Source organism: Crassostrea angulata, chromosome 2, assembly GCF_025612915.1.
Source record: "Crassostrea angulata isolate pt1a10 chromosome 2, ASM2561291v2, whole genome shotgun sequence".
NCBI lineage: Eukaryota > Metazoa > Mollusca > Bivalvia > Ostreida > Ostreidae > Magallana > Magallana angulata.
The window spans coordinates 51,058,280-51,078,525 of record NC_069112.1 but is presented as its reverse complement, the minus strand read 5'-3'; the positions used below and the strand labels follow the sequence as shown (position 1 = coordinate 51,078,525).

General features: G+C 34.5%; 1 protein-coding gene across 2 annotated transcripts; it reads left to right on the top strand.

Moving 5' to 3' along the window:
• The first annotated feature begins 136 nt into the window (after positions 1 to 136).
• LOC128171746 (hepatoma-derived growth factor-related protein 2-like) lies at positions 137 to 19,721 on the top strand. Of its 2 annotated transcripts, none has more exons than XM_052837514.1 (20): positions 137 to 451; positions 5,222 to 5,298; positions 5,594 to 5,729; positions 7,037 to 7,135; positions 7,443 to 7,493; positions 7,738 to 7,854; positions 8,482 to 8,692; positions 9,066 to 9,141; positions 9,606 to 9,695; positions 10,274 to 10,421; positions 10,565 to 10,885; positions 11,920 to 11,955; positions 13,624 to 13,739; positions 14,336 to 14,409; positions 14,772 to 14,842; positions 14,979 to 15,080; positions 15,468 to 15,572; positions 16,422 to 16,509; positions 17,057 to 17,820; positions 18,742 to 19,721. In XM_052837514.1, the coding sequence occupies exons 1-20, from the start codon at positions 371 to 373 to the stop codon at positions 19,006 to 19,008; spliced, it is 3,030 nt and encodes a 1,009-aa protein (XP_052693474.1). In that variant the 5' UTR covers positions 137 to 370; the 3' UTR covers positions 19,009 to 19,721. The 2 variants fall into 2 exon arrangements, with proteins under 2 accessions (XP_052693474.1, XP_052693472.1); XM_052837512.1 differs by having other exon boundaries at positions 7,034 to 7,135.
• Positions 19,722 to 20,246: the final 525 nt, after the last annotated feature.

Sequence of the window (20,246 nt, the reverse complement as noted above, 5' to 3'; positions counted from 1 at the left end):
TATATACGTATTTTGTGGCACACCTTTTTAATTTCATGACTTATGTATGTCAGAAAAATACGACAAAGTATGAAACGTACATAATTTTTTTGTAACATTTTTTGTCGTAAAATCCAATTCCCGCCAGAAATCCAAGTCTCGCGTGAGTTTACGATCGTAAATGATGGCGGCTCACATTGTGGATATCTATGAAGAAACGTTTTATTGTTAATCACCGACTATAATGTTATTTTAGCTAAACATAATAACCTTTTGCAATTGTTCATTTGATGAACTTACAATTTTGTGTTTAATGCATCAAGGGCTTTAGAATATAGCGGTGTAACAGGAAATCACGTATTATTGTTGAAGATTGTTGAAATCCTTTAAGATGGCCAATATTAAAACGGACTACCAGCCCATGGACAAGATATTTGCGAAGATGAAAGGGTACCCTCATTGGCCAGCTAGAGTAAGTATTCTCTTCATGATGATATTTTGCAAAACAATACTGAATATACTTGTATCTGTCCACGAGGTAATTGTAATGCATTGTGGTGACTTGTGTGGCAGACATTGCAAATGCATGATGTCATGTTTCTAGGCAAGGAGAACTGTTAAATTTAGTTTATTTGCTGTTAGCATTATGTCCATGCTGTGTTATTTGGTAATACTGGGGCACCAAACCTTGTTTGTGGTTTGACTCCCATTTGGTGGTTAAATGCCTGAATGGTATACCTATTTTACCTACCAAATGTTAATCTAGGCTTATCGTTTTTCTGAAAAAAAAGCACGTCAGGTTTACCACTGAGGTAGGTACTCTGGCATATTTCCTTTATAATAAAATATTCGTTTAACAATTTTGATTTTTCCTCTTGGGTCATAATGAAAAGCACACCAGAAGTTGCTTATAATCAAAGTGTTTTTGTCTTCAAAAAGGATAATTTTGTTCCAAGTACAACCATACTTGCCAACCTCCAACATGTGAAAATCTGGTCATGACCAGATTTGGAAAGTAAAAAATCCGGTCATAGCGCGTAACGACATTCACGACATATTTATCATGCATTTCATAGGTATATACAATAGAAATATGTGTTAAAACTTATGTGTAATACTTTATTGCAAAGAAGCATTTTAACTACATGTAACAGTTGCTGATTTTGAATTTTGTAAAGTGATCTGACACAGAAAATGGTAGGTTGTGTTCAGCTAAAAAAAAATGCATAAAGAGTTTCTGCTACATTAACCTTGCTTTTGAACTCTGTAAATGATGGCATGAAAGTTGTGAGTGACTTGGAAGACTTTTGTGTATTTAAAAGCATTCTATATATGACTGACGACTTAGCGTTTTTGCATGTTTAGTCAGATCATTTTGGGCACAAAATCCAATATTCAAATGTGCGTTACATAGAACGCAAAAGCTTCGTTTTGTACTCGATTACTTTGTTTTACCTAAGGGAATTCATTTTCCCAGATATGTTGATAGGTACAAAAATATCGTTTTCTTTTTGTTGGTTTTGATTCCGCTGGCCCCTATGAAGACCTTTTCTTATTGGAATCCATCACATTTAATGATTTAAACCTTCGCTTAGTCAAAACAACTCACGATAATAATTACACTTAATGTGTCTGTTATAGCCATCGGCATTGTTTACGCGTTACGTAAATCCAAGCTCAGCGTGGGTTCATAACTGGAAGTCTAACGCGCAACGTAATTTACGAACCAAATCCGGAAATCGGGAGATTTTCGGGTTGTTCGACAAAAATCGGGTGAAAAGCATGACCCGCCGGGTCATAAAAAATAATCGGGTGAAGGGTTGAAAAATCGGGTGTGACCCGACGAAATCGGGTCAGTTGGCAAGTATGAGTACAACGTGGCCTCATTCCTTGAAATTTTGATTTCTATCATCTGAGCAAGGAAATCATTTGTTATAATGGCTTGTACATGACATTTCTTTTATTTGGTTCTATCCACTGTTTGATAATTTTCTCTCATGGTCTAGGTGCCCTGGTGGTAGCTCCTTTTTCTACCAAATAGGCATAAAATATTAATAATTCAGTTTACACTTATGTGAGGCGGTGTTCCCTCTGGAACTAAAATCTTTTTCCCACTTTAGCGAATTTAGGCAGTTTTGAAGAAAAAAAAATTGCCATACAGCTTAGGCCTAACAAAAAAATAGTTTGTTTCCGCTATCATGCTGAAAAAAAGTAGGTTCGCTCGGTCGGAATTTTTTTTTATTTTTTCAAAAAAAAAAATTTCCCTTTAATATTGCAGTATCCATACATGCCGGTTAGATACTGACACTGCTGAATGGTATAAAATGAGAAATACTTTTAAAATCATTCCTGACTATTAAGCTAGTCTTAAGAAAACACAAAAATGATTTTATATATCAGATACTTCCTCTGCCAACGATGAGAGCATTATTAAAATCTACAACCAGGGTTGTCTCTAAGACCCGGGAGGCGGGGAATTCCCCCACCTAAAGTGACGTAATTACCCGGCTATTATTGCATTTCAAACACAATCTAGTTATAAGCTAGACCTTCAGATCCCCTTCTACTTTCTTATATCTCCCTTCTACTTCAATTTTTAGAGACAACCCTGACAACACATGGAAACATACAGCCATTTTGAAACAAAACGTTTGAGTTGCACTGATTTGAGAAGAGTAACTGCTTCAAGCGTTTTTGTGACCAAAATTTTGTGCAATTTTTTTTCCAAATCAGATAAAAACAAAAACAAACGATTTTCCATCAAAAATCCTTAAAAAAAAATTTTTGAGTCGGGGGGTAAAAGCTAGGGTTGGTCGGGAAAGCGGAAACAAACAATTTTTTTTCTTAGGCCTTAAGGAGGCTGGGGGGTCAAAAAAAAATTTCTCCAAAATTCTCCAAATTTGCAGAAATGTTTCATATAATCTTAATTTACATTTTGATGCGAAACACCACACCACAATCTTCATAAATTTTATCATTTACTGCATCTGAAAAAAGTGCACATTATGTAAAAAAAAAAATTATGTAAAATGTATGAAATATCAATAAGGGCAAAAAGCATACCAATAACATCACAAAAAATTAACACAATAACAAAAACTTAACATTATTTGTTATAAAGAAAAATATCATAATTTTACCAAAAATGTATTTTTCACACAAATGCAAATAAGCAAAGAAAAAAAAAGTAGCCACAAGATTATTTCCAAATCTTAACATGATAATAATCAATACATTTGTAATAAAGATGGAGCATTAAAAAATATTTCGATGGTGAAATTAAAATTAAAAAAAAAAGAAAGAAAATATCTGAACAAAATATTTGGAGTTTTACAAGTTACCTCCCTTTGAAAAGTTAAAAAGGTGCTAAAAACAGCTAAAATGATTTTTTGGCATCTTGTATCCCTTGGTTACCATCGATTGACTCTTTAAAACATGCTTAAATACCATCATATCCATTTTTTCAAAAGACAATTTCAGTACAATGGAAGAGTTATAGAACCTCAAAGTGAAAATCTTTTTTGTGTAGAGATAAAAACGCTTTAATATGGCACCCACTCCCCAGCCTCGTTAAGCACTGGTGTGAGGAAAAAGTTCACAGTAACTACAAATGTAACACTACACATACTCCATGTACTCAGACATCCAAATCTTCACGCGAGTGAATTAAACTCAAGCTCTGACTTAATTATCCAAATTTAAAAATTGGTAGCCTGAAAATTTGTTAGACAATAACCCTGTTCAATAATTTTATTTTAAAAAACTCACAAATATGAGGACCAAATACTTCCCTTTTTATATATAGTAAGCTCAGTAACTGGTTAAAACATAAATGGACCAGAAGTTTTGGCATACAGAGCATACCATATCAGTGTCCATGTGAATTATATCTGTAAACTCTGGCCATTAAGCCTCATGGAACAATTGCCAAATTACTAACAGTGATGACTATGAAGGGATATATTGATCTTTAAAGACAAAGATGATTTTAGCTGAGAAATAGGATGGTCAGACCTGTTTGATTGCTGCTGCCAGATATTTCAATTGGTAGAGCATCTGACTAGAGATTCAGGGGGCCCAGGTTTGAATCCCAGTCTTGTACATCATTATTTCTCTATAAGTGTTAAGTTGAAGACCCAAATACTGTAAAATGAAAAAGCTGTACACAGACCATCAAAAGTTTTTACAAAAAACTACAAAGTACATGTATTGGTACAACTGTAAAAGCAGCGATAACTTCTTCTCTTTTTGGGAGTTGATTTTAATCAACTCTCCTATGCAGTTACTCAGACAAACCGAAAGTGAAATAGTGTTTAAACCTCAGCACAAATCATTGCTGCTGACAAGACTTAGTTCTTGAAATTAATTGATAAATTCGATGTAATGTATGCTAAAGCATTGTTTTTCAAGGAAACTTATTTATAATTACCTTGAAAATAGTCAGATTTTAAATGGTACGAACAATTTAAATATTTTTTGTAGTCGTATGTATTCCTACGCCAGAGTTCAATATAGTCTCGTTCAACTTGACGCTCGGCTGTCTCCGTAAATCCTTGTCGGAGATTTACGGTGTCAGCCGAGTGTTTGGTTGAACGAGACTAGAGTTGATCCATACAATTTTCGAGAGATATTTCTATTACTGATACATAGTTTGATTGAATTAATTTTATCTTTAAATATTATTTAACATGATTCATTTGGGGGTTTCTCGACATTCTTGTCGAAAAAGTCCAAAAATTCATATTATAAAAATGTGCGTAATTCAACTTCATAAATTAAAAACTACATGTACTTGTCATGCAAAATGACATATCATTGATTTTAAAATAAATAAACATTGACAAAATCAACTCCCGTCAGTCCTTTAGTACTTTGATTAAATATGTTCACAGAAGAAAAATTGTTGATATTATCTTTGAATAAGACTCTAAAAAAAAAAAACAATTTGATGCCTGAATTCTTATACATTTTGCAAAACTCAAAGCAAAAAAAAAAAAATTAAACAAACACAAAGAAAAATATCCACCTTGTAGTAACACTAAACTGGTAATCTCAGAACTATGGATCCAAAGTTCTTTAACTTTTTTTTTTACTTCCCCTATGTTGTGTTCTTTTAAATTGCATGATTGTTCTTTTCATTGACTAAGAATGTGTGATTATGATATGCAATTCTGTATCAATATATTGAATTCAAAAGCATAATTTAAAGCAGTATGTATATGTTCAGAATATCTCATTTCAGATTGATAAACTACCTCCTGGAGGGCAGAAAGCACCAAAGGGGAAATTTCCCATTTTTTTCTATGGAACACATGAAACGTGAGAACATGTATAATTATATATCGTCAACAAATTAAACAATATTAGATAATAACAAAAAATTGGGTAGTGTCATCTGATCAAAATTAGGTTTTTAAACATTAATTTAATTCGATGTGCAATATTTACGAGCGATAAGTGTCCAATTTAGACGTGAAGATTATTTGAGCACATTCATGTTAAGTTTGATTGAATCTTTGTAAGCAGTACACTGATAAGTTTCTGAGTTCAGTATCAATTGCACTCACTATTGATAACTTGTATTATTGTTAACATGATGTTGTACCGTTGATAGGGCATTTCTTGCTCCAAAGGATATTTATCCTTACGAGAAGTTCAAAGAGAAGTACGCCAAGCCACAAAAACGACTGGGATTTAATGAAGGACTATGGGAGATTGAGAACAACCCAACAGTGGTGTTTATGGGAAATGTAAGAATTTAATGCATCATTATTTATATTGAAAATGTGCATTTTTGCTACATGTGATAGGCATTTTCCATGCCCCTTGTAATGTTCAAATTTGTCCCCATCTCCAATTCCAACAAACTGCATGCTTTCATAAAAACATTACCTTTCCCCTGAAAAATTACATTAGGTAACATCTAAAATCCATTGAAATTTTAAATATTTTGGAATTGAAGCAAATGGTTATGGTCATCAGCTGTAATTCAACATGGTATAGAAAAACTTCATCTGTAGACAACACAAGTTTGAAAGAGCTTTTAAGAGAAACTTGTCAATTCAATAATTGACAATGAATATTGCAATCTGAAACCTAGTGGTCCAGGTCCCATTTCCAAAATGTTGTGCAAAATCCCTGATTTTTATTGCTTACAATTTTCTGTATTGTTATGCCATAAATGATATTCTTGACAAACTTGTCCACTTGAATATTAAGCATTTGTTAATAATGTGTTTGATACACATTCATTCAACCAGGGCTCAAAGTAGACTTTTGGAAATAGTTGCCAAATGGTGACCTACTTTGAATTTAACTGCCCATTTTAAAGTTGAGTTTGCCAGTAGTATATCTTGCTGTATTATTATGATATTTGCATATTTCTCTCATGAAAAATATTGTAGAAAATGACAAAAGAAGTGTATTGTGGGAAAAGCTTTATTTATTGCTTGTTTCACGTGTAGCAAAAATAATTCCATCCATCCAATCATATCAGTCATAAGTGATACCTCATACTCATGATTATAACATCTTCAGTCACTATATATAGAGACTCGTGGTAAACACAAATAATCTCCAAAAAGTCTCCATTGTTTTGAGTTGATACACATATAAAAAATCTTTTACATTGGCTAAACAAAATCTTTTTACCTTCTTCTTTAAGTCTCATAACTATACATGTTAGTCTCAGCATTTTTGGATATAAAGCTTCTATTTAACAGTCTCTTTTCAGTTTATAGCACTGAGACAAACCACATTGTTTTGAATAGTCTGCCATTTTGTCTATTTTGACATAATTTTGAATGTTATAAAAATGGCCTAGGTGGATAATTTTGGTCACAGAATGGCAACTTGCTTTTAATTTAACTCGCAAAACCTGAGTTTCAGTTGCAAAGGCAACTTTTTATTCATAACTTTGAGCCCTGACAATTCTTTGATAAAAAAATAATCGAATAATGTTATATTTGATGAAAACAATTTACACAATTAGAGAATGACATTAAACAGGTTTTAGTTTGGGATTATTCTATGGATCAATCAATTTACTTACCAGCAGCAAGCAAGTGAATCTCAAGAGGCAGAAGAAGAGGAAGAAGAAGAAGGGGAGATGGTGATTGAGGAGGAGGAGGAAGAGAAACCAGCCAAAGGGAAAAAGGTGAGAGCCGAAGTATTAATTTTATTCATGAAAGAACACGTTAACAAATTAGAACTAATTGTTATTTGATAACAAAAGATTGATAATGCGGCATTCTTCATATCATAGAATTATTGACACTGTTTAGAAGGTATCCTTAGAATCATGGTAGATTTTTCATGTCATAATAAGGGGCCCATGTCAAGAGTAATGGGATCTCATCCTTTCTGTTGGGCAATGAAGTACATTGTATAGGAATGTTTTATAGAATTCATTTGTATGTGCCTGTGGTCAGGTGGCCTTTATTTTTTGTTTTTCTTTATTTTAGAAGCAGACAAAACCTAAAGCAGCACAGAAAAGAAAGAAGACGACAACAGAGGTATTGCTTAATATAAATGTATAGATTCATGTGAAAAATTTAGAAATGTAGCATACAAATACTATGTTGATTCCTTGTACATCGATAAGTACCACGAAAAAGAGCACATCAACTGAATATCATCACATTCTTTTCATGCTCTTGTGAATTAGATGTATCCATATAAAGAACTGTGAAAATGAATGTTGGACTGTGATTAATGAAATCATCTATTATTTGTTCATAAATATTTGTCTTTTCATAGGGGAAGCCAGCCAAAAGAGCAAGAAAGGACAAGGATGCTGTAGAAAATGAAGAGGATGATTTTTTTGATGAGGAGGAAGAGGAACCAGATCTGTCTTCAGATAACCCAGAGGATGAGGTATGATAATGATAAGATACCAGAGGGTTAAGGACTTCAGGTCTGATAGATAACTGAGGATGAGGTATGATGATGATAACACCCAGAATAAGGTATGGTGATAATAAGATAACCTAGAGGATGAGGTATGATGAGATAACCAAGAGAATGAGTATAATGCTGAGAAGATAACCCATAGGATGAGGTAAAATTGTGTGAAGATAACCCATAGGATGAGGTAAAATTGTGTGAAGATAACCCATAGGATGAGGTAAAATTGTGTGAAGATAACCCATAGGATGAGGTAAAATTGTGAGAAGATAACCCATAGGATGAGGTATAATGGTGATAAGAGAACCCAGAGAAAGAGGTATGATGACGATATGATTATCCAGAGGATGAGGTATGGTGAGATAACCAAGAGAATGAGTATAATGGTGATAAGATAACCAATAGGATGAGGTATAATGGTGATAAGGTAATGCAAAAGATGAGGGATATATGCTTTTACTAGATGTTCGATTTTGATAATTAATTGAACCCCCAACCCATCCCACACCTCACCCCAACATTATGTTGTTAAGAAGTGTATTGCATGCTTCATTTATTTTGAACGTTAATTTGATATCCATGCACATTTTGATTCAGGACTTTGAGTTGATGGAGACCTCCAAATCAAAGAAGAAAACTCCAAAGAGGAAAGGAAGAAAGAGCGGTGGTAAAAAGGCAGCAGAATCTGGACAGAGTGGGGAAGACAACAACGAGGTGTCTGATGACAATGAGGAGGGAGAGGTCACGGTCAAAAAGAAGCCAAAGAAAACCCCCGTCAAACGGAAATCCACAGCAAAGGTCAAAAAAGGTCGGTGCAAGTGGATTATTTGAACTAAAGTTGAATCTTTTGTGACTCTGGAGAGAGATAATCTAACCCACCCCCACCCTCCCCAGTTGACAAAAATAGGCACTATGAGTGAATTAATACCCCTTTTTTTAATAACTAGAGATGTATTTAATCGTGTTAGAGATGAATTGTTACTTCTGGACAATATCTGCTTACTTAAGTCAGGTAATAGATACTCATTTTTAGTCTCCATCTTGACATGCTTCTTGCCCAACTGACCGAAGAAATTCAAATTTGATCTCTTTGAGAACTGAAGTGATGACTTTGCTGGTGGAGGGTTGAATTCAAGTAATGTTTGTTTACTTTGAGCATACCATTGTCTTGTTTATGTTAGGGAGAGAATCCACAGGAGGTCGGAAGAAAGCTGACAGCAGAGTTGTGTCCAGCGACAGTGAACTCAGTAGTGACAGGTAAAAATAACAGTGAAGTCATGTGATTTGATGTGACCCGTGGTAACAGTGATATCTACTATATTAGATGTCTATAAATCTCTCATAAATTAATCAAATACATGTAAAGTGGATAAAATATTTATAATACCATATTAAATATGATAAATTACAAATGAAAAGTCAAAAAGGTCCAGTGTCATACCATGCTTATTGTAGATTTCTGTGTTACCTAAATTTTAATGATAATCCTTCAAAGTATGAAATAAAAAAAAAAAGTTGAACAGTTTGTTTTTAATTATGGCTGTAATGATTTGGTCTGATTCAAGGGCGAATGGTGTCATTGATCAGACTGGTTAGATCAGTTTCTGTTCAATCTGTTACATTTATGACTTGAAAAGTTCTGTTTGAGGTAACACTGTACTTTTTTTTAACCATAAAATCAAATGATAAAGAAATTTTAACACCACTTTTGTTTCTTTCAGTAATTCAGATGAGGAGGTCAGCAGTTGGAAGAAAAAAGATGAGGAAAGAAAAAAGGAAATGGAGAAAAAGATAAAGGAGGCCGAGGAAAGGTAAGCTGGACTTGATTTAACAGTCTTTGATATACTGTGGTTTCATTAATATTCAAGGGTATCAATTTTTGTGGATGAAGTGAAAATCACAGTTTCAAGGATAGGTAAATTCTTGGCCAATGACCCTATCAATACAAAATGTTAATAGAAATTGCACTTCGATTTAATTTCGTGGATCAACTAAAGAACGAAATCCACGAAAATTGGTTTTCAACGAATATTGATGAAACCACAGTACAATGCAGATTTTATGTTTAAAAAGATTTTGAATTAAGATAACATTACATTTACTTACTTTTGGACTAGGATATTAAAATTTATTTCCTATTTAATTTGTATGTGCATGTATGCCAAGCCAACTTGAATTCAATTAAGATGTTAAAATGTTGGTCAGTTATTTTTTTTTAACTATTTGTAAGTGAAAAGCAAGATCAACTGTGTTAGTAATTAAACTAAAAACTTTCTGTTTGTCCAATACAAGTCTACTCTTTACATAGAGAGAAATGTAAAAGTAAAAATGAAAAGTTTATTTCTGAAATAAAAATGAAATAAAAGGATTCAATGTTTGATGATAACAGAAAGAAAAAAGAGGAGTCAGAAAGAATCAAGGCCATCCGAGCGGAGCAGAGACTGGCCGCTGAGAAAGAGGAGGATGAAGAGGATGAAGAAGAAGATGAAGAAGACTCAAAACCTAGAAAGAAAAAATCCAAGAAACCGAAGGAGGAGGTAAGAAATTGGAACCTTGGTGTATCTAAAAATACCCTGAGTTATTCCCCTTGTCTACATTGTATGCATAATAAAACTTACTTGTATAAAATGTTGTTGGGGGAGCTCTCCAAAACTATAAGGCTGTCATTTTCTTTCTTTAGACAACAGATGATGAGCACCAATCTAGAACACCAAAGCTTTCAAAGCATGTCAAGAAGAAATCAGAAAAGTCGAAAAGACAGAGAGGGGAGAGAAAGACAGAAGCAGAAGAGGAAGAGAAAGTAGAAGAGGAGGAGGAAGAGGCAGACAAGGATACAAACAAGGACACAGGAGATGTTCAAGAGGAGACAACCCCGCAGGAGGAAGACACCACGAAGAATGAGGAAGACTCCAACAAACCAGACAGAGAGCAGGAGGCGACCGAGGCAGAGAGCAGGCAGGAGAGTGGAGGAGACAACCAGGAACAGGAGGCAGAGGAGAAGGCAAGTCCTCACAGACAAAGCACTGCTCTAGATCTGTCATGTCAAACCTCACAGACAAAGCACTGCTCTAGATCTGTCATCTCAAACCTCAGACAGACAGACACAAACAAATCCATTGCTGCTCTGTAGGTTGACAGGGTTATTGTGGGGTCAGTCTGTGAGTGGAACAATTTGCAGTGGAAATATTGTGAACATTTAGTTTTTTAAGGCGTCGAGCCATCATCTGGATTGGCAATCGTGCCCGATAGAAATAAAATTTGAGATGTAAATTTATTTGTTATCGGGCACGGTCTCCAAAAAAAGTGTAAGCAATAAACGTATCCAGTGATTTTGTTGCAAAAAATAAACACGATAATGGAGTTGGTTTGGTCAAGCATTTTAGATAGCACGTGTTGTGGATTTGTTTGTAAACAACCGTACCATAGGGAATCTTGTTTCAAAGGGGAATTGAAATAAATAAAAGTATGTTTTATTATTATAATTAGGGACACACTGTTAATGTATTCAAATTTTGAAAATTGTTCAAAGACTGTTTAAAGCAGAAAGAAAATAATTTATTTTTGAACTTTGAAATTTCTTCAATTTTTGTAACCATAATGATTAATTGAATTGTAAAACCACCACTACCTATTTTATAAAAAAAATAAACCTATTTTTGTTTTTAAAGCAGCACAAAACATAATTCATATACTTTTCTATTCTATATCTAAATTATTTGATTTACGACTATTAATACAGAAATTCAAATTATTGACATTCTATATAAAAGTAAAAATGTCAGTTCGACGCCTTTGTGGCCGTTCCGGCCTTTGATTTTTTTTTAATAATTTGTTCATCAACTGTACAGTTACTATTCATGGACAATTTAACAGTTGCTATTGACAGAGGTTGGCATTCAACATGATCAAAGCAGTAAAAACATTCACTCCAACCAAATGCCGTAGATACATGTGTTTCCTTTGTACCAATATAAGTTGATTGCACACAGGGTATTTGTTTAATTCTGTCTGATACCAACTGTTTTTGTCTTCTAGGTGAAAGAGGAAAGTCCAAAAAAGAAAGAGAAATCAGTAAGTAGATGTTTTTTTAAAAATTAATTTCTACTTGCATGCCTCCAGTTCTCGCCAAGTACCATATCTTTCAGTGCATTGTTATGTTATTTTTCGTATATTATACCCACACTTTCTAAAGAAAGTTCGGGTATATTGTTGTTTTATGTGTTTAAAAATGGCGTAAAAGTGCACTGGTGAGAAATGGTATCTGGCAAGAATGAGTCTCATGCCAGTACAGTATAAATTTACTGTATTTTCCCGACGACTCGTCGATGCGGACGACTCGTCGAATTGCCCATTTTTAGCCAAAATTTTAACAAAATCCTACGATACGTCGATCTCAGACCATACGTCGATCTTATCACTTCAAAATGGCCTATAAAACTGCAGTAACATTATCAGTGTATGATGCCACGATGTCACCGATATTGCTACCAATTATTATTAATGATTAACATTTAAACAATTACGCTTTATACTTATGCATCAAATTTTCAAATACCGGCAACTTCTACAAAGTCGCTTGCATTGTAAACAATTCCCGATATCGCGTGTTATGCAAAACTAAACTTACTTTGTCAGAAATATTTTATTCCCAAGCATTAAAATAAGTATCCACTCTGAATATCGCCAGTGTATTCGCCATTACGTAACCAGCCACCTGTTGACTCGGCGCGTGGTCAATGTTTGTTTAACAATTTCCGGTGTCATAGGCATGCACCTGTCTCGTGTCGGACTTCAAAGGGGGATCTCAAGTGCAGAAAGTTTAGCAATTACTATGATTTGACGAAACTTGTTTACTTTGTATCCAGTAATGCAGTTACACGCTATTGTTTTAGATAGACACTGTTAGAAATAAATCGATCATTTGTACGACTTGATAATGACGATATACGACATACATACGTTTTCTAAAAAAATTATCTAACAATAATCAAAGAATTGGACAATAATTAATCAATGAACTATAATCACTCTTAACACGGTACTCTTTATATACACAGGGAGTGAAATTGCCGTAAAGATCTCAGCCTTAGGGCAAGATTATTAACACAACCGGTGTCAGCCTATTGTATAAACAGTAGTATTGATAATTGCCGATTACGTATTTTAAGATTGAATTTGACCATTAAATATTTCTGATTTATACTTTCCACTAACAACTCTTTACAAATAAAGTAATTAAATTTAAAAAAACATCCCCCGGACCTACTGCAATATTTTCTTCCATTCAAACTTGGTTTCAATTTTACTGCGCAATGTTATCTTCCTACTAGTGATACATAGAACCATGTGACGATGTGTTTTTAAAAACGAAACGGTAAAACTTTTAATTGATTAAAGACAATGTAACATTTTTTAATAACTGTTGTTATTATTATGTATTTAAGTGTTGACAGATGAGTGAAAATGATAATTATTAAAGATGAACAGTGAATTCAACAACGTAATTTTCAATCACACAGCCAACTCAAGATGATTAAAACCAAGATTTTTAATGCTATTTTTAAAAATTTCTGACTACAAGCCTACGACAAGTCGAACAAGACGATAAGTCGGGTGCTCTGCTTCAGAGGAAAAAAATACCGACTTATCGTCGGAAAAATACGGTAGTTGCATTTGGAGAAAAGCCTGATCAGTACCACCACATACACTGTATTTTACTGTCCTCTTTTATGATTACAGAAAGAAGACTTGGAGAAAGAAGAAAAGGCAAAGCAGGCGAGGGAAGAAGCCAGGCGGGCTCGTGAAGAGGAGAGGAGACGTAAACAGGAGAGGGAGAGAGAGAGGGAGCGTAAAATGTAAGTCTCAAAATCAATAAACGAGAGAGAGAGAGAGAGAGAGAGCATAAAATGTGAGTCTTTCAGTAAAAAAAAAGATTAGCAGCATAAGATAAACAAGTTTGGATCAGCAGCCTGAAATATACAAGTGTTAGTAGATAAGCAACGTAAGATAAACAAGTAAGGGTAAATCAGAAGCATAAGATAAACAAGTCTGGGTAAATTAGCAGCATAAGATAAACAAATGTGGATAGATCAGCAGCATAAGATATAAAAGTATAGGTAGATCAGCAGCATAAGATAAACAAATGTGGATAGATCAGCAGCATAAGATATGAAAGTGTAGGTAGAACAGCAGCATAAGATTAACAAGTGTAGGTAGATCAGCAGCATAAGATTAACAAGTGGGGTAGATCAGCAGCATTAGGTGCACATATGTTGGTACTTGGTAGATCAGCAGCTTAAGGTACACATGTGTTGGTACTTGGTAGATCAGCAGCATAAGATATGAAATAAGTAAGACCTTGCAAAATATGCCTTGTATTTGTTACAAAGGAATGTTGCGTGCAGGTGGAAGAGTAGGCAGATAAAACTTGGGTGTTATTTTTTTTTTTTAGCAAAGAGCGAGAAGAAGAAAAGGAGAGAAAAAAGAAAGAAAAGTATGAACAGAAGAAAAAAGATAAAATTAATTGTGAGTAAATACAGTGATGTTTCAGAGTTATCTGTTTGAATCCATACCATACCCAATACGTTCATAAACTTTATTCTACTATTTATAGATGCACATAAACATAGCACACTGGTATAGACACATGCTTTTACATGTGCAGAATTACAACAACATAATGGTTTATAATCTTGCTCCTTTAAAGTGTTAATTAAATATGTAAATCTAATACATTTATATCATTTTATGTTAGTACTTTTTGTCATCATCTTGAATAAAGAATATTGACCTCAGAATTGGGTTTCATTTACCATACTTTCATCAGATAACTAAAGTATGACCTCATCAGAAGGCTCTATTGTATGTTATTATTGTTTTTTTAATAGTCATTCAGACAGAGGGAAAATTAAGTGCCATGGATAAAGAGATCAAACTGTGTGTCCAGAGAGACTCTACTGTAAGTGCTACCACAGTATGTACATGTACTTATAAGTTTGAACAAAACATGGAGTAGTGAGTGCATTATGTGTTTGAGGGCCACACGGTTGATGTAAGGTTGTCTGTACTTGTATATCACACTTTCCTGTCATTAGGATGTTGACAAATGCCTGGCCATCATGGAGGATCTGGACGCGCTGCCAGTAAACCAAGTGATGCTGAAGAAAAATCCTGACATCATGAAAACCATCAAAATGGTAGGTAGTCAGGTCAGTGTGACATCACTGATGGACATACATGTTGTTAGTCCTGATAGAGACTTTACAATAAACTTTGTTTATGAAAATCCATGAGTGGGTATAACAAGCTCATTCCAATTTGTTAGCTGTTTATCATCTACCGGTATTCAATGTAAAACATCTTATTCAGCATTGCAGAAACACTCTGACTCTTCATTTGCATTGCCTGAATTGTATGACCACTTTTTCAGTTTCAATAGACATGTAAATGCATACCCTGGTTTGAGAATTAAAAAAATGACTACTGAACATGTCTGTTTACATTTCAAAGTCCATGTGATGAGAGTTCATTATCCTATACTATTTTCCTGTGTTCTTTCAACATTGCACTGTTTTGTTTGACAGCTGAGGAAGTACAAGGGCAGTGAGAAGATCCGACTAAAGGCTGAGGTCATTTACCACAAGTTCAAGGGGTTCTTCCTGGCGGGAGACGGGGAACTCAATAGCTCAGTATGTAGGCCCAAAGTCAAGAAAATTCAACTAAAAATATTAACATTGAGTTTATATTTCCCTTTATGTTTGCATTGGAAATCTGCAATTTCTATTTCCTTTGAATACACTTAGTTAATTCTTGTGCCATGAGCTCAAACCTAAACGTCATCACATGTTTTGAGTATATTTATTTTTGTAAGATTAAATGAAACGTTCAAACTTCAAGAACCAATTTGATATGTTCTTATGGAAAATAATCTTTAAATCATATCTACTCATTAATAAAAAACAATTTCTCTCTATTTAGTTTCTGGCACTATATTTTTAGTCAAGGAAGCAAATTAAATAACATGTAAATATATGGCTGTTCCATGTATGTTTTATATTCCTGATTTAGAGCATTTATTATGGTTTTACAGCGATGATACACAGATATATCATACAAATAGACATCAGTCTGAATATAATTATAAGCATTGAATGCTTATTTTTGGATGTTGATGGTCCTATAACAGTGAGGTATTCAATTTGTTTGCACCATTTGATGTTATAGGACCAACGACATCCAAAAATAACCATTCAATACTTAAGTGAAGGACCACTCCACTTTCTAAGTGCAGACAATGTGTATAAAAAAAGAAACAAATTAGAGGATATTGAATAAAATGTCTCTTGAGATTCAATTTTGTATTAAAAATCTGTTACTTGAACTTCCATGAAAAATATCAATACAATGTATTACCCAGTATTATGTAGGTTGACAAAATTAATTTTGTGTCTTTATCTATGATAATCTGTAATGAATCTTGTAAGCTGTATGGGTCACAGTAAGACATTGTAGATCAGGAGTGCTTGATTTCATTATAGATTATGGAACACCATCATCATAAGAAACAGAACAACAAAGATACCAAAGAAAGGGAAAACAAAGAAAATGAAATTTCTAGAGCATCAGGTAGGAATAAGTTTTTTTTTCAAAATGAATTGGATTTGATTGGTTAAAAACAAGTTTTATATGATTTTTTTTAACTACAGTACAGATCCTCAAAATAGGATGAACAAAATCGTAGCTCAAGCATTTAGCTTTACTTGCCTTACTGTAAACATATTATATTTGGCGTGTACGATATTTGGTGGAAATTAGTTTTTGAAGAAATGAATTTGAATTAGCGTACTCCTGAATGTGACTTTTCTTATACATATGTGAAATGCATTTAGCGATGTACTTGATTTAGTGGATGCCGCATTCGGCCAAAAGCGTTAAATAGAATACACAGCCAAATGTAGAACGTTTACAGTAATTTCATGGATTTTGGCAAGGTATTGAAATTGAATACCATTTTTATTTATGATTGATTTTCAATTTAATTATATATGATTGTAAAATCAGTGGATAAAAGACAGTGAAATTTCTACACTTGGAGGATAAGATTTGCACATATTAAGAAAGCTTATTGACTTTAAAAATTAAATGATGTGTGACTTTGTTGGCTTTTATACAGAGGTGACGGCCAACAGTAATGACACGACCAGTGAGACAGAGGACCGGCTGGCCGGGGAGGGGGAGGGAACTCCTGCACTGGATCGCGTGTCTGACAACACACTGGACGCCTCTGCCAGCGACTCAGAACTGACCAAGCGTATAGAACAATTGACTGGTGAGGTTGTGGCCAAACTCGAGTCCTGGCCCTCAGACAGTAGTGATAAAGAAGATGGTTTTAAAAGTTTAAAAAGCTGGCCCGAGTTACCTCTCCTGCCTGGCCTTACATTTGAATCCGAGTCTCAGAATAACTCTGAACCACCCAGTGGTAAAACTTGTGAAATAGCAGCTACAGATAGTGATGTTCAAATTAGTGACTCAAAACCAAGTGAAAATTCAGAGAGTGGTCAACCAGACATTGAGAATAAGAAGGAAGTGGTGCCATCTCCAAAGGAGAAAGCTGACACTGTGCCAAGTCAGTCCTCCCCACCACCGGCGGCGACAACTGCGACCACCACAGACACCACTAACACCACAAACACAAGTAACAACACAGACACGAGTAACGCCGCCAACGCAAGTAATGCATACAGGAGGACCTCAAACATTCTTAGTTTACCATTACCCATCATTGATGATGACTCCCAGGATGCTGGGACAGACGATGATGCAATGGACATTTCACCCGCCGTGTCTCCTACTAAAACAAACGGTGACAAAGAGACCAAAGTGAATGTGAATCAGTCGCCAGAGAATGAAGAAATAGAGGAAGCCATTGATGAACAGGTAAGTGTGTATTACAGAGATCACTGCCCTGTCTGATGCAATGCAGTGTTCATGTAGCTCTCCAGTAAATATCAGAATCTTGAGTACATGAGATTTCTTTTCTCTTTAGGAGCAGGTCTGTAGCTCCCTGTCAGAAAAAATTTGATAGACAACCTGGGAGCCATAGTGCCTCCCATAGTAAAAAAAACTGCTGTTTATGGTGCACAAAATATTGCAATAGTTTTGGACTGATTAAACGTATTTACCCACAAATACTGTGGAAAGAAAAAGTACCATTAATTCTTCAGGCAGTTTACAACTGATATCATCTCTTGATTTGCCTCAGACTTTCTGCCAAAAAGGCAAACTGACCTCGAAAAATTAGTTACATTGTATGTTAAATTCACTTAGAGATCAAAAGTCGCTATTTTTACAAGTAAATAAACTCCACCACTTCACTTTACGCCAGTTTACAGAGCTGGTGATGGTGTTTTAAAAGAATATCTGCGGCAAATTAAGTGACGATGTCTGTAGTAAAATGTCCGATGATTTTTTTGGGAATCAAACATTTGTACAGAATGTGGTTGGAAATAAAATTAATCATTCTAAAACTAGCGCAATTTTTATTGCGTAGCTTTCACTGTAGCTCCCAGGTCGTCCATCCAAATTTTTTCAGACCTGGAGCTACAGACCTGCAGATATGTTCTATTCTACACTCCATCACATAACAAACACATAACATAACAAATAAAACTGTATCCCGTTTGGTACTCTACTCTTTTAAAAGGGAATTATTTAAGAGAACATTTTTGACAAGAATCTTGTGTTTCAAGTTATTGAGAAATTTATCATTCATTTTTGAGAATGACTTTGGTCCATGCAATATTTTATTGGTCGTTGAAGAAATTTCAACAAATCTGAGTTAACGTCTTATTATTTTAGGAGCGGATTGACCTAGATGCCCGAATCCAGGCCATAATGGCTAGCAACACTCTCACTAACCTAGAGACAGAAGACAGCAATGGACCAGTGTCACCAACAGATGACAAACCCGAGAAAGAAGAAGAGAAAGTTATCAAACCTGTACAAGTTGAGGTTCCGGTGAAAAAACCAGAGGTTCCAGTAAAGAAACCAGATAAGAAAGAGGTGGAATCTGACTCAGAACCAATCATGGACGATGACGAGCTTCACAGTCTGCTGGGCATATAGTGCCACATCTCTAAGATCTCGAGACCAAAACCATATAGCTTGGATGCTGGCGATTATTTCAGTTATACAAGAAGTTATGGGAATCAAGGCATTGAAAAGCATGAGTACTTAGATCAGAAAAAAGAATGAGATGTGTGTACAATCGTGTGAGCAGTGTGAGCTGTGTGATGGTGTGATACTGGTGCAGACAGACAGCACCCAGGTCTGGTGATGCACACACAGACTCTAACTATACTGACCTCCTCAGATTGAAGAGCAGAGTCTTTCTCAGTCACGGTGAGCTGAGTTTAGTACATTGACATGTAAGGTAGTTAATTGTTACAAATCACGTGTCACTCATTGGGACTGTAAACTTGTCATTATTTATCAAAATATTTTAACAGAGGTTAAGATGTTAAGGCAGTGGTTTCGTTTGTCATATACGAGTACATAAACCAATAGATGAGTGTGTCCATTGGAAATGTTGTATTCTTGTCTTTAACTGTTTAGGTCTTGATTTAAGACTGATATCTGTGAGAATGCTTGTGTGAGTGTGTGATGTGTTAGACATGAATCAGTCATCTCATTACCGTCATTTATCATAACTTACAGATATCATATCACATTTTGTATTTTAAAAAAATACAATACAGTTTCACTCTATGTATGATCATGCATTGATTGAAAAGTCTTTTAAAGATGAGAAAACTGCAATAAAAACCAACAAGGTTTAAGATGTTTGTTTTTTAATGCAATATAATTTACTAAATTCTGGTAAAATTCCTGCAGTTCATGATTGAAGGTTTCCGTGCTGAATAAACAATATTTACTAATTTGAAAAATTGAATCAAAATACCTGGAACCACGAATTTATATACAGATGTAAAGTAATTTTTTTAAAAAGACTTTTAAAAAACCTAAAAAAAAAAAATAAAAATATTTAATATTTTTTTAGCTGACCTGATCTGAAAGCTTAAGGGAGCTACTTCGATTACCTTTTGTTTGGTGTCTGTCTATAAACTTTTTGACATTTTTGACTTCCTCTCCAGAACCACTGAGCCAATTTCAACCAAACTTGGCACGAGGCATCATCATGTGAAGGGGATTTAATATTAATATGAAGGGCAACGCCCTCATCCAAATGGAGATGTTTAAAGAGACATGGTGACGCACAAACCCATGATTACTAAATATTGATTTTTTACGTGATTTCGACATATTTGAACTAGAATTTGTGAAGATGAATTTCGGAAAATTAC

What these genes read in the sequence shown, in the direction of transcription:
- LOC128171746 (XM_052837512.1), top strand. Translation starts at nt 371, where the DNA reads ATGGCCAATATTAAAACGGACTACCAGCCCATGGACAAGATATTTGCG. An exon ending in GAAAGAAGACGACAACAGAG is followed by an intron (nt 7,494 to 7,737) that starts GTATTGCTTAAT and finishes GTCTTTTCATAG; the next exon opens with GGGAAGCCAGCCAAAAGAGC. An exon ending in CAGATAACCCAGAGGATGAG is followed by an intron (nt 7,855 to 8,481) that starts GTATGATAATGA and finishes ATTTTGATTCAG; the next exon opens with GACTTTGAGTTGATGGAGAC.